Source organism: Hipposideros armiger, unplaced genomic scaffold (genome assembly GCF_001890085.2).
Source record: "Hipposideros armiger isolate ML-2016 unplaced genomic scaffold, ASM189008v1 scaffold_177, whole genome shotgun sequence".
Classification (NCBI taxonomy): Eukaryota; Metazoa; Chordata; class Mammalia; order Chiroptera; family Hipposideridae; genus Hipposideros; species Hipposideros armiger.
In genome coordinates this window covers 2,018,186-2,031,142 of record NW_017731527.1, presented here as the reverse complement: position 1 = coordinate 2,031,142, position 12,957 = coordinate 2,018,186, and the positions used below count along the sequence as shown (strand labels likewise).

At 31.2% G+C, this 12,957-nt stretch overlaps 1 protein-coding gene across 1 annotated transcript in view; it reads left to right on the top strand.

Moving 5' to 3' along the window:
• The window catches only part of LRRIQ1 (leucine rich repeats and IQ motif containing 1), a 195,576-nt gene that overhangs the window by 108,872 nt on the left and 73,747 nt on the right, over positions 1 to 12,957 (top strand). Inside the window, exons 14-17 of the mRNA XM_019652283.1 lie at positions 91 to 212; positions 747 to 842; positions 1,103 to 1,185; positions 8,597 to 8,698. Coding sequence (XP_019507828.1) covers positions 91 to 212; positions 747 to 842; positions 1,103 to 1,185; positions 8,597 to 8,698 — 403 coding nt within the window. The remainder of the gene's footprint in view (positions 1 to 90; positions 213 to 746; positions 843 to 1,102; positions 1,186 to 8,596; positions 8,699 to 12,957) is intronic.

Genomic DNA, 12,957 nt, shown 5'->3' with positions numbered 1-12,957 from the left:
TACTTTGTACTATGCATGTAGAGTAATACAATATAAATGTTAGAATTTTTCAATTTATTTTATATTCATGTACATATTTTTTCTGATAAGTCCTCTGGATCCTTAAATTATGATGACACGTCCCTTAATTTACCAAGTCACCCAGCTCAAGCGTGGCTATGCAATGAGAAAGAAAATGTGTTTTCATCGGAACACACGCACTTTAATGGCAGGTAAGCTGAATTACTCTTCTAGAAGGTCAACCTGTAAATGGCATACCTATGAAGAATTCTATACTCCTTACAAAAGCAATAAAATAATGAAAACAGCAGCAAGTTTACTTGTTTAGGAGATGGAAGAACATTTAGTGTTAAGATATAATGATTTTATGTAGTTTTCAGTGTAAGAAAAATGTGTAAGGTAGATTCATTCAAGCAACTGCAAAACTTAAGCATCAGTAAAATAATGTAATTAATTGTTGTAAACAAGTAGATTTTTAAATACTGCTATATAGGTAGAGATAAGGATTAGAATAAAAATTCCAGTGCTTCATTTCTTTCAACAAAAGGATTGAAATATGCTTCAAGTAATTGAAATGTAAACATTTTAAATTAATGGCAGACATTTATTGCTTTTCAAGATAAAGCTTTTCTGTAACTTAAATGGATTTTATTTTCAAGTTTGAGACAACATAAAAACGCTTGTAGTTTTAAAAAGTGCTTATATACTTGAGTTGATTGAGTTGTGTGGTATTTCTCTATTGCCAGATCAGAAAATAGAACTTTATCCCAGACACCTGAATCACAGACCAGCAGAAAGAGTTTGCTAAAATCTGAAAAGGAGGAAAAAATTTCAGAAGAATGGTATGTAGTCTACTTTACACTAAAATATTGAGATTTTTAAAATTGAGAGACTTTTAAATGTCCAAGGCTAATATTTTTCAAGATTTCAAGATTGCTTTTATTTGTTTTTAAGAAACTATGTATCTGTTAAATTACAGATTCTTAAATGAGTATCCAAATTCGTTTTAATATAATTCAGATATGTATGTTTATATGTATATGCATGTGTAAATATGATCTGAATATTTGTTTTGCCTTTATTTAATTTAATCTTTTAATAGGGGCTTTAAAGATATTTCTACTGCTCAGCAAATGCTGAAGAGAGCACAGAAAATGAAGTCAAAGAAATTAAGGAAAAAATTGGGTAGGTAATCAATGCTCTTTGAATAATAGTTGTGTGTTTGATATTGAAGATGCATTCTTTTAAAATATTTTTTATCAAATTGCATTTAATAAAAACAGAAACAAAATGCACAGATATGAGTACATCTAAGGTTTTAATTCCCCCCAAACAAGAAAATTTAGAGTAAATTGTGTTATTATATTAAATAATTTGTTATACCCTTAAATGCTATTTTTACTTTTCCTGTTTCTTATCTACTTTGCTGTTGATTATTCTATCTTGCTCTGAAAATTATGCTGTAATTTATTTCTACACTGGTTTATTTTGGCAAAAGTTGATTCTAAAGAGTCTGCTTCATGTGCTTATTCCTTTGTGTGGCTTTAAGTTGCTTGTTTATTCATTACTCTATTTATATAAACTCATCAGTTCCATGAGTATTAGCTATGAAGACTTCACAACTTGACACTTTGGAAAAGGAGCACAATGATAGTGCAGAACTTGATTATGCAGAACTTGGGAAATGTTCAAAGGCATCTTTTTTCCTGTCCTGCTTGTCAGACTAATTCTTCAAATCATTTGTCTTTCTTTGGATACCTTTAATCATTTTAGTATGAATTACTTAATATGTGGAGTAGTTTATAGGTGTCAGGGCAAGAAATAGCAGGTTGTTATGACTTTATATCTATCGTTAAAATTATTTAAAATTATTTGCAAATCGCATATAACTTTGCATTTACTCATAACCCTATAAATATTTACTCCTGAACTGATAAGCTTTAATATAAGTAACAGGACTTTTTTTTTAATTCTTTTGAGTTTCTCTTGCTCATCATTTCCTTTTATAAAGTTCTTAATGTCAGTGATATGTTTCCATAAAAGTACTTTTAGTCCTGAGAAAAGCAAGGAATCTATATTTATTCTATAGTTTTAGCTTAGGTAAGCATACAAAGAAGTGTTCAGAAGGTTAATTTTTAAATTATTGATTTATTAATTTTTTGATTTTTTATTTTTAATCATAAGTTCAGTACAATTCTAAGAAATACATATGATTTGATTAAAAAAAACAAATAAAAATAACCAAAATGCTGTTGGTTTCCAAGGAATAACTAATATTTGTTGACGCTGCACTTACTAGCCATTGATAAAATACTGATGATTCATTTTTATATTCACAAATGTTCAACTATCCTTTTTTGGTGTTATATTAGTGTGGTAATATCTTAATTTTTAACCTTTTGAGGTAATTATTTTTTGTTGTTGTTGTGCACTAAAAGTTTGTCAGGTTTAAAATATTGAAATTTTAAGCATTTTTAAAGAAAGTGTAAATATATGCTCTGTTTGTCAACTTACTTTGCACCTCCCACACTTTTATTTTGTAAACTTCTATTAAAGTTCCTTCGGGCTCTGTGAACTGAATACCACAAGGTGGTTACCCAGAAAAATAGTAACTCAAACTATTAATAATAGTGAGACTCTCAGTCCTAGGGAAGTGGAATCCAGTACAGTAAATTTGATGAACTCTTTTATTGTTTTGACATATATTTCTATTCATTTTCAAGTGTCAACAAACATTATTTAAATAGCTGTTTTAAGAATAATAAAAGTTTCTGAAACTTCTGGGACAAGTTCAAGAATCAGAAGTAGCTAAGAACTGATTTAGCCAATGTTAAACAAATAATTAGTACTTATTTAAGTTCAATATTTATATTATTTTATTTTTTTAGATATGTACAGTGTTTGCCTAGTCTCCGATAGTGAAACTAAGAAAAAGTTTATTTTGTTAGAATCAGCCTCTGGAAAATATAGGTCTTTCTTGCTAATTCTTGTAACTGAGTGATTTTTTTTTTTAGGTTGAGTAAATTTTTACTAAATGAGCATAGTAAATAATATGGTTTAGCAAAAATTTCAACAAGGAATATATGCTCATACATTAAAAAAGAATAAAAATCATTGCTTTAATGGCCAAAAATTAGACACAATTATTATCAGACAAAAGTTTTAAACCTCTTTTTATCTGTCACAAGGGGGCATGATAGGGTAACAAATAAAACGTTACCAGACATCCAAGTTAACAACCATATCTTAAATTTAACATTTTGACAGTGGTCGTTAAACATGATCTGTTAGGTAAAAATCCAAAATGACAATTGTATAATTTTTATGGGGATCTTTAATCACACGACTGTAAACCCAATTGCATTCTTATTACTATGTTAGGTACTGTTAAATTAATGAAATAAAAGCCCTTTTTTCTCTAAAATATGAATTCTGAAATGTAGAACTTCATGATAACCTTAAATTGTCCTCACTGTATTTCTCCACTCCCCCTTCACAACAGATATACAAAATAGATATAAATATTTGAAGTAAGATTAAAGATGGAAAACATGAAGATCAGTGGGATCTTCTCTAATTATGATGCTCTGATCTTCTACTAGGATGATGATGTAGCACTTATGTCATTTTGTATCTGTGAGAAAATTATTTAAGACTCTGGAGCTTGGGTTTTCTTCTTACAGAATAAAGCATTTTCTAGTACTTTTCTAGTTTAATAATACAGTCAGTCTGTGATATGCTATTAACTTATTTGTATCTGCCTAAAAATGGCCTTTATTTAAAATTTTATTTACTAATAAATTAAAATAATATTTTAAATATTTAAATTCTGTTGAAAGTTAATTTTTTACTAATAATTTTCAAATGTTAATGGAGATATATCTTACATGGACAACTTGCCAACTTGGAATTTTCAAGCCACCAGAGGGCAACATTGTCCATAACGCTACTGGTGACTGACCAGCTCTGTAGTGGGGTAGGGAGGGTGGCAGGTGGGGAATCAGATAATAGAAATTTAATTAAATGGAACCAGTTACATCCTACATTCTAACAAAGCAGTAATCCTCAAGAAGGTGGAGCATAAATGCAGGAAGTATAGAAACTTTAATTCAAACTTCTGCCATGAAAAACCTTAGAACAAGTTGCTCAGTAGCAAACACTTAATATTTCCTTTCTGTGTCTTGTACATATAGTTATTAACCAAGGGATATATGAGTCAATAATATTTGATTTATGAGGAGAGTGAAAATAGGGCAAAAGGCACGGGGTTCATTACTTAAAGAAAGTTGCAACTAGAGGAAGAATACCACTGAGAACATTGGTTACCACTGAGTAAGGAAGAAGCAAGGGGCTGAGGAAATATGCAGTGTGGGCAACCATCCAGGGAGACACCATATTACTGCCTTCTATTGGGATAAATGAACCCATCTGCTTTGAACAAAAGAAGCAGGAGCAGGGGGGGCAGAGGAGGAGAAATGGATGGGAAGCCACAGGAGGGAATCTAAGATGATGAGGCGTTACCATGATTTACTCAGTTTGGGTTTGGGTTCTGATTGTTGTGATTCCTGGTGAAGTTGTTGCTGTTTCCCTCGTGATGGACATAAGCAGGGACTAGTTATAACTTGTCTTGTTTTGGGGGGAGTGGTATTTTGTTTGTCATGCACAGAGGTAGTTTCAGAATGTGGTGATCTGCGTTGGAAATGAGCAGATACCCAGGGAAGTTGAGAGTTTAGTACTGCTGTAAAGCACCCCATGTGTGAGGTGAGAGTTGCTGGCTTATTGAAAGCATGAGGGTCTGATAACCCAAAGGCAATGAGAATGATTGGGAGCAAGCCTGAGATGACTCAGGTGGGGAAAGTGAGTGACTGGTTTTGATGTGGAGTGCTCCTCAGAGAGATTGAGTTCTGAGTATAGGGATTTTGGTGGAGCGCAGATGGTAAGACACTTTAGAGCTAAGAATATAGGGATGAAGACATAATGAGGCTTTCCAACATTTATCATATTTATGCACTTTAAATTTCCTAACTAAAGAAGGGAAAGAGCAAGATGAAAACAAACAAGGTTAATTTGGTTAGAAATGTAAAGCCACAACTCGGGTTAAGAATTATTTTATAGCTGCTTGTAACACCTAGCACATTTGTCCAGTACTTGTTAAACATTCAGTATTTGCTGATTTTATTTCAATGAAGAAAATAACTTGAGACAGTTGGTAACATTTAGTTATAGCCAAGAGTTAAGCCAGCTAGCAAATAAGATAGGCTAACTTTTTCATATGAATTAAGCAGTTTATGGGCTATAGCAAAGAGATCAGGTTGCAAAATGGTAAGATAACTGAGGAATGTTACAGGGGAACTATGAAAAGGGAACAGTATAGACAAAAACTGTAAATAAAGTCTATTTATGATTTGTTTGTTTACCTCAGTGATTTCCAAAAAGAATTCACAAGAATTTTGATCAAATGTTACTTTGTTGTGCTCTTAACAAAGCAGTAATAAAACCCATTTGAATATAAGATCCTTGAGGGCCAAGACTCTACTTGTCCCCACTGATTTCCCAGAACCTAATGCCATGCCTGGTATATGATAGATGTTCAATAAATAACAGTGAAATCAGCCACAGATGAGATAAAGTCACTAAATAACATGTGACTGTGTGTATGTGTATTACAGTAATTTAAGTACATGTTTATATTTGGGAAGTCAAATTTGAATAAGTAAATAATATGAGATGATGAAGCATAGCTAGTCATTCAACCTTAACTTAAAATTTGTGTCACAGCACTATTGTTCTTGGCAATACAGAAAACGGGTAATAACCACGTTTTTCTGTATGAAGTTAACAAGAATAAGATAAACCAGTGAACTAAGATTAGGATTACACAAACTGAAAAGGGGTTACACAGCGAGGGAAGTCATTTTCGGGATATTTCTAGTGCCTAAATAAAATCATGTTACTTAAATGAGATAATGGATAGAAAGTGTTGCGTGCAGAGCCACATGGGCAATAGAAACTCAGTTTACTTATGGGTTTCTTTAAATATTTTATAAAGATGTATTTAAAACCTATTCTGCAGACACTTGGTAAGTCATACTGGGAGATACAAAGACAAAAAAACCCCAACAAGATAGATGTGCTATTGATGATCCCAGAGGAGTTGATTTTAATGTACAAACTTGACTTTACAATGCAAGAAAAAGATGTCACAATTGTACTCATTATCTCCAGGCTTTTGTACTCAATTGTGTAGGTTTTGAGGGTAAGAATAGTATCTTTTTCATGGTGTTATCTCCAGGCACTATCAAAATCCAGTGATTTCCCGCCCCTCCCCCTGTGCCCCCCCATCTAGAATTACTGTGTTTCTTGATTATCATTATCCTTTTCAATTTTAATTAATTTAAGTTTTAAATCAATTTAAAGTGGTATAATCAGAATGTTTTAAAATAAAAGGTTATGGAAAATGTAGCACTTATTATGTGCTCTTGAAAAATAAAATTATTTCATTGAGTAAATTGAGCTAGACAACGCTTAAATATTTTATATGTATTAGTTTATTTAAACTTGATAGTAGTATCAAGAATGTGCTATTGTTATCCATGTTTTACTTAATAAGGAATCAAGTCACATATTGTTATTTGCCCAAGGAGTGCCAAAGAATTTATAAAAGGTCCATAGATTTTATACCATGTACTATACTGAATAAAACAAAATTGATTATGGATCCATCAGTCTGTTTCCAGTATATCCCACCTTACTCTATGAAGGATTTAATATTTTTAAGAATATAAGTTAGAAATATTATTATTATGTTGTAATTATACGTTTACTGGCTGCCATTAGTTGAGCACCTACACTTATGTAGGCACAAGACTTGATGTTTTACACACATTATCTCATTAAACCTCACACTGATAGTTGAAAATCAATGTTATTTCTGTTGGACAAAAGAGGAGGCAGAGGGTGAGAGCAATTTGTCTAGAGTCATACAACTAGTATAAGTTGGAGCTTGGATCTAACCCACGTCTGTTTAATTGTAATGTCTTTGTTCAGGACACACATATTCAAATAGAAAGACAAGGAAATCAGGAAAATGTAGGGAAAATGAGCAGTTTATAATATGGTATCATTACAGTGTGTAAGCCCATGCTGATCTGTCTTCCCTGAGTGGCTCATGCTCCTTTTCACTTGCCAATATATTTTTTGGAAAGTACTTTTATTCTATGAAACATATATACAATGTTTTTTATTATTCTTATTGAATATTCACATCGAATACATCTAGAAGCACCCAACTCTTACAATACCTTAGGTTACATATAATTATGAGATGTGTCCAAATATTGACCTATATTTTCCCTAATCTCTTAAAGCATGTAAATCATGCTTAGTAAGGATAAATTATTACTAGAAGACTAATGGAAATCTTCATTTTGCTCATTCTTGAGAATAACTCTGCAAATACTATTCTGCTTTTTCTAATTTACATTCTAAACAAAAGTTACATTAGCATTTAATTAGAATATGTATTTTGAGTTTTATGATATTTAAAATCTTATTTTTCTATTTAGCATATTCAATTCTATTACACTAGATCTCAATCAAGGATTGTTAAAGTCTCTTTTTGCAAGACAATGTACAATATTAAGAAAATGTACGCTGACCTGAATTGTGGTTTTATGGCAACCTACTTTATTATTTTTTTATTGAGGTATAATTAACATACACCATTTTGTTAGTTTCAGATGTATAACTAAGTTAACTTACTTTAAATGCATAACTGTCCACTCTTATTCTACTCCATTACTTACTTATTTTCTTTTCTTACAGCTCATCAACAAGCAAAAACTTTTAGTCTTAATTCATCTGCACCAAATTCCAATTTCACATTCTACAGAACCATTCATTACCAATAAAAAAGTATAGAGCCCTACATTTATAATTATCCCATGGATTTTGTAAAATCAATAGTTTTAGAATTCTCTTGGCTCTAAAAATATGTAGACTTTATACATCATTGTTATGTAAAATACAGTAATTAGGGCAAAAAAGAAACTGTTAATTTATCTGTAAAATTAAAGAAATAATCATTTTATCTGTCTCTCACCCCAGTAAGGGTAAGGTAGTTACCTTGCTTCCATCTCATCTACAGCGTTTAGAGGAGAAAAAAGTAGGGTATGTGGTTATTGCTGTAATAATAACTTTTACCTATTATGCATTTATGGAAATTGTACTTTATTCCATCAGAAATATAGGAATTAAGGAGCTGAAATAACAAACAGTGAAGCAACTCCCCAAATAAAAATATGGAAAACATGATGCCATAACTGGAAAATTTAAATGTACATGTTTTCACATTATTAGCATTTCTGTTTTTTTGTTAGGTAGTGGCTATGTGTTTATTCAGATAACCAAGAATATGTGAATGGTTGGTTACCTTTTCATATTCTGAGTCTTTTAAAAATAACATCGTCATCAATTTGACAGACTTTTATAGAGTGGGTATCATTTTTTTTTAATATTATCATAAAAATATATAGCCATTTCAGAGAAGAAATGAGCCAGAGCTAAACTTTTGTCCTATATTGCTTTTTTTGTCTAGACCCCACTGTGCGCCTAGCATTATTCAGAAACAATGAAAGTAAAATTTCCGTTACAAAATCACCAAAGAAGACACAACCCAGAAGAGATGGTTATTTTGAAGGTATGTTTTAATCACAGGTACATAGACAGGTAAAAGATGAAAATGGAAAATTGTATTTAAAACAAATTTTTTGAATTCTTAGTTCCAGAGTACATATATGAAAATTGTATATAAAATATAATTAAATAAATATCAAAATATAACTCTTGAAGCTAAAATACTAATTTAGTGTATCTATTCAGTAGCACACTAGGTTAGTATTTGTATCAATGCTCACATAAATGTGAACTCGTTGTATTTATTTGTGAAAGTCTTATAATGCTGTATCATTAGTGTTACTAATTTTTATTTAAATTTTACACTGACAGATAATATTAGCTTATGTCAAGGAAAGTGATCACATGTTGAAATATGATATTCTAATATAGTCACTGTACTGCCAATATACACAAATTGCATTAAAATTCAAAATTTAACTCTGGAATTTAAAATAATTTACTATATTTGAAGCTTGCCCAACACACTTTTTGGGTGGAGTATTGGCACATCTAAGTGGCTGCTTACATTTCTGATTTTAGCATTCAGAAGAATTATGGATTTATATTATTAAACAGAAATATTTAATTGTAATAGAGCAGCAAACATGACTTAAAACAAGTTTGCTATTGCTTTCTCTTTAATATTAAAATGGTCATAGTTTTACCTATACATTTAGATTGCAATTTCTAAAGGAAAAATGGAATCAATTAAATTTGAATAGAAGTAAACCATTTAAAATGTTTAATATTTTGTCTTCTATACATTTTAAATAATTCTCAAAATTTATGCATCAATCATAGATTGAAAATAGATACACTTTGATATATATTTCTATTCAGTAATATCTCAAACTAAAGAAAAATTTGATAAACACCCATTTTATATTTTTCTAGAGATGCCTTTTAAGTTCCTAGGGGTGGAGGAAATGGGATCTAGAATTCTCCTTAAAGTATATAGCAATAAATTTACATAGAAAGATAGATAAAGCAAGTGTGGCAAATTATTGAAATTGTTGGATCAATAAATCATGGTATATGGAGGTTTGTTTTTACCATTTAACTTTTTTAATATTTAAATTTTTCCATAGTACAACATTTAAAAAATTTGGTGACTATTGAAGTTGTCAAAACAATATTATTTCAAAAATATTTAAGGATTAGTATTTTATTTTGTTGTTATTTTTTAAATTTTTTTACATTTTATTTTTTATTGTTAGTTTCAGGTGTACAGAACAATGCAATAGTTATCCTTTTCACCCTCACACAGAAACAACCCCCCATCCCCATCTACTGTCCTCCCACCCCCGATATCATGCTTATCTATTACAATTCCATTGACTCCATTCCCACACTCTACTCCATGTCCCGTGACTATATGTATATATAATTATTGTTGACATACATTATTATTCAACATCAGCTTCAGATATACAGTGCAGTGGTCAGGCCTCTACACCAACTATGAAGTGGTCTCCCTAACAAGACATGAGTCCATCTGGCCCCCTAAAAACATTTACAACATTATTGATTATATTCATAGACTGTCTTTTCTATCCGTGAGGCCATATTGAAGTTACCAATTTGTATTGTCTCGTCCCTTCCCCTTCTCCTTCATACCCACACCCTCCCCACTAGCAACCCTCCGTTTTTCCTCTGTGTCTCTGAGACTATTTCTGTTTACATTTCTCCTTTATTCAGTTTTTTAGATTCCACATATAAGTGAGATCGTATGGTATTTGTCTTTCTCTGACTGACTTATTTCACTTAGCATAATGTTCTCTAGTTCCATCCATATTGTTGCAAATGGTACGATTTCCTTCTTCTTTATAGCTGAGTAATACTCCATTGTGTAAATGTACCATAGTTTCTCAATCCATTCATCTATGGATAAGCATTTTAATAGAACTAAAATATATTGGGTTGTCGAAAAAGTCATGACATATTATTTCTATGTTTTTCATTGCAAAAATGCCTCAAGACTTTTCCGACAACCCAGGATTTCCAATATAAAACAAGGCTTCAGGGTCCATTTTCTTGTTATAGTGTTAACTTCGCCATTCAATATTTTTAAAAGGAAAAGTAGGACTTCTGCTAATATCAATATCAATTCTACAGAAATTGCCTGTTAAATGGTTTCTTTAGAAAGGAAAGGCCTAGAAAAAAAGATAATGGGGCATTTTTGCCCTTTAAATAAGCATGTACTACAGAATCAGAAAGGAGAAATCTATACTAACATGTTCTATTGCACTTTCTCTTGTCCTGTGAAATGTAAAGATATGTTAAACTAGAGTAGTATTTATGTGTGTATGCTATATTTATTAATTTGTGTACTAATATAAAATATATTAAAAATAATTCAAATAGTGATAAAGTGGCATGAAACATCACTATATGATATGACGTGTGTTTTTATTTTCTTCCCCACATGAAATGTATTTAGTTAACTTTTTTCAACTTCAAGTACTTTTAGCATTTCATTAATGTTACAATTTGACAAAATGCTCTTCCTGCATATACTAGATATTCTAGTGATTAATAGTTATTTTAAGGCTTTTTTTTTTTGAAGGAATGGGCATGGCACAAATAGTTGTAGGTGGCAGAACTTTTTTCCCCTCATTAATATGTTTATTTCTACCCCATTTTTTAAGGGGAAAAGAGGTAATTTGATCATCCCTGACCAGGTTGAACCCGACGTTATCTTTAATGGCTCCTCTGGCCTCACACACCTCCTAGGCTCACACTCTTATTTTCTGACTGGCCACAAAGGTCAGTGAACTTCGAAGTTAGCAGCCTGACTAACCTCAGATTCCCAGTAGAGGATGGATTTTTAAACCAGATCTTTTGAGATGAACTGTACATAGTATAAAATACATCAATTTTTGTACAATTTGATGAATGTCTATATATTTATATTTACACAACCATCACCACAATCTAATTTTAGAACATTGGAAGGATGTTTTGTTTTTGTTTTTGTTTTTCTCAAACATTTCAAATAAAATTAATAGTTGGGCTTCAGTTTTATATCCCACATATCAGTGAAATCATATGGTTCGTGACTTCTGTCTGGCTTATTTTGCTTAGCATAATCATCTCAAGATCCATCCATGTTGTCACCATTGGTACTATTTCATCTTTTCTTATGGCAGAATAGTATTCCATTGTGTATATATACCACATCTTCTTTATCCAGAGGGTGGAGGGAGGGGGGTGGTAGATGAGGGTAAACAGGGTCAAATATATGGTGATGGAAGGAGAACTGACTCCGGGTGGTGAACACACAATGTGATCTACAGATGATGTATTACAGAATTGTACACCTGAAACCTGTGTAACTTTACTAACAATTGTCACCACAATAAACTTTAAAAAAATAAGAATAAAAGTTAAGAAAAAGTCAAAGACCAACAGCAGCAAAAAAAATTAATAGTTGGGCATCTTATCCCCCATAAATGAGGAAGATCAAAATTTAATTTTGCTGGAAGTTTAGATGGAATGATTCTATGTGAAACAGAATCTCAGCACAATGGCAGGCTGTCACTGTTTTATAATTTCCTTGATTTTGTTGAGATTACATTATAGTGTTCGACTAGTTCTAGAATGACTGTTTATTTTATAATAATGTCTGATTTTTTAAAAATTAAATTTAAAAATACTTTCTTCACTTTGCAATATTGCCTATGTGGGGTTTCCATGATCCCTCTTATAAATTGTGCTAAAATGCTTTGAATATTATTGTAGACTTTATTTGGATGTCACTAGTAAGACAGAGAAGATGGTAGATGTATTCTTGGCCTAGCGTAAAATATATGCTTAAATTTGAGAAATATTTTATATAAATATCAAATTATGTTAAATGATATAAAGTAAATAATTCTACTCTTTAATAGACTATGTTTTACAAAATATATTTCTACGTTGCCATATTCATAAATGTTGACAATTTTTGTCTAACTTTCCAGATTTAGACTTTTAACCCAATTAAGGCTGAGGAAGCTTAGACCACACCTATTTCCAGGGTAACTTTGTACTTGTTCAGGGTTTCAGATATCAGTCAGTTGTTTCTATGATACATGATTAAGTACCCGAGGACTTCAGAGATACAACATTGGTTTACTTGATTTATTTGTTTATTTTCAATGTTTGTATTTATTTTGTGTCAGGTATCTGTCTTAGTTTATCCTGTATTACCCAGAATACCTACACGGGTTTCATTATCTGATCTTGCCTTGGAATTTGATTCTTGATTTATCTCTTTCTTGTTAATTAATTACCTTAAAT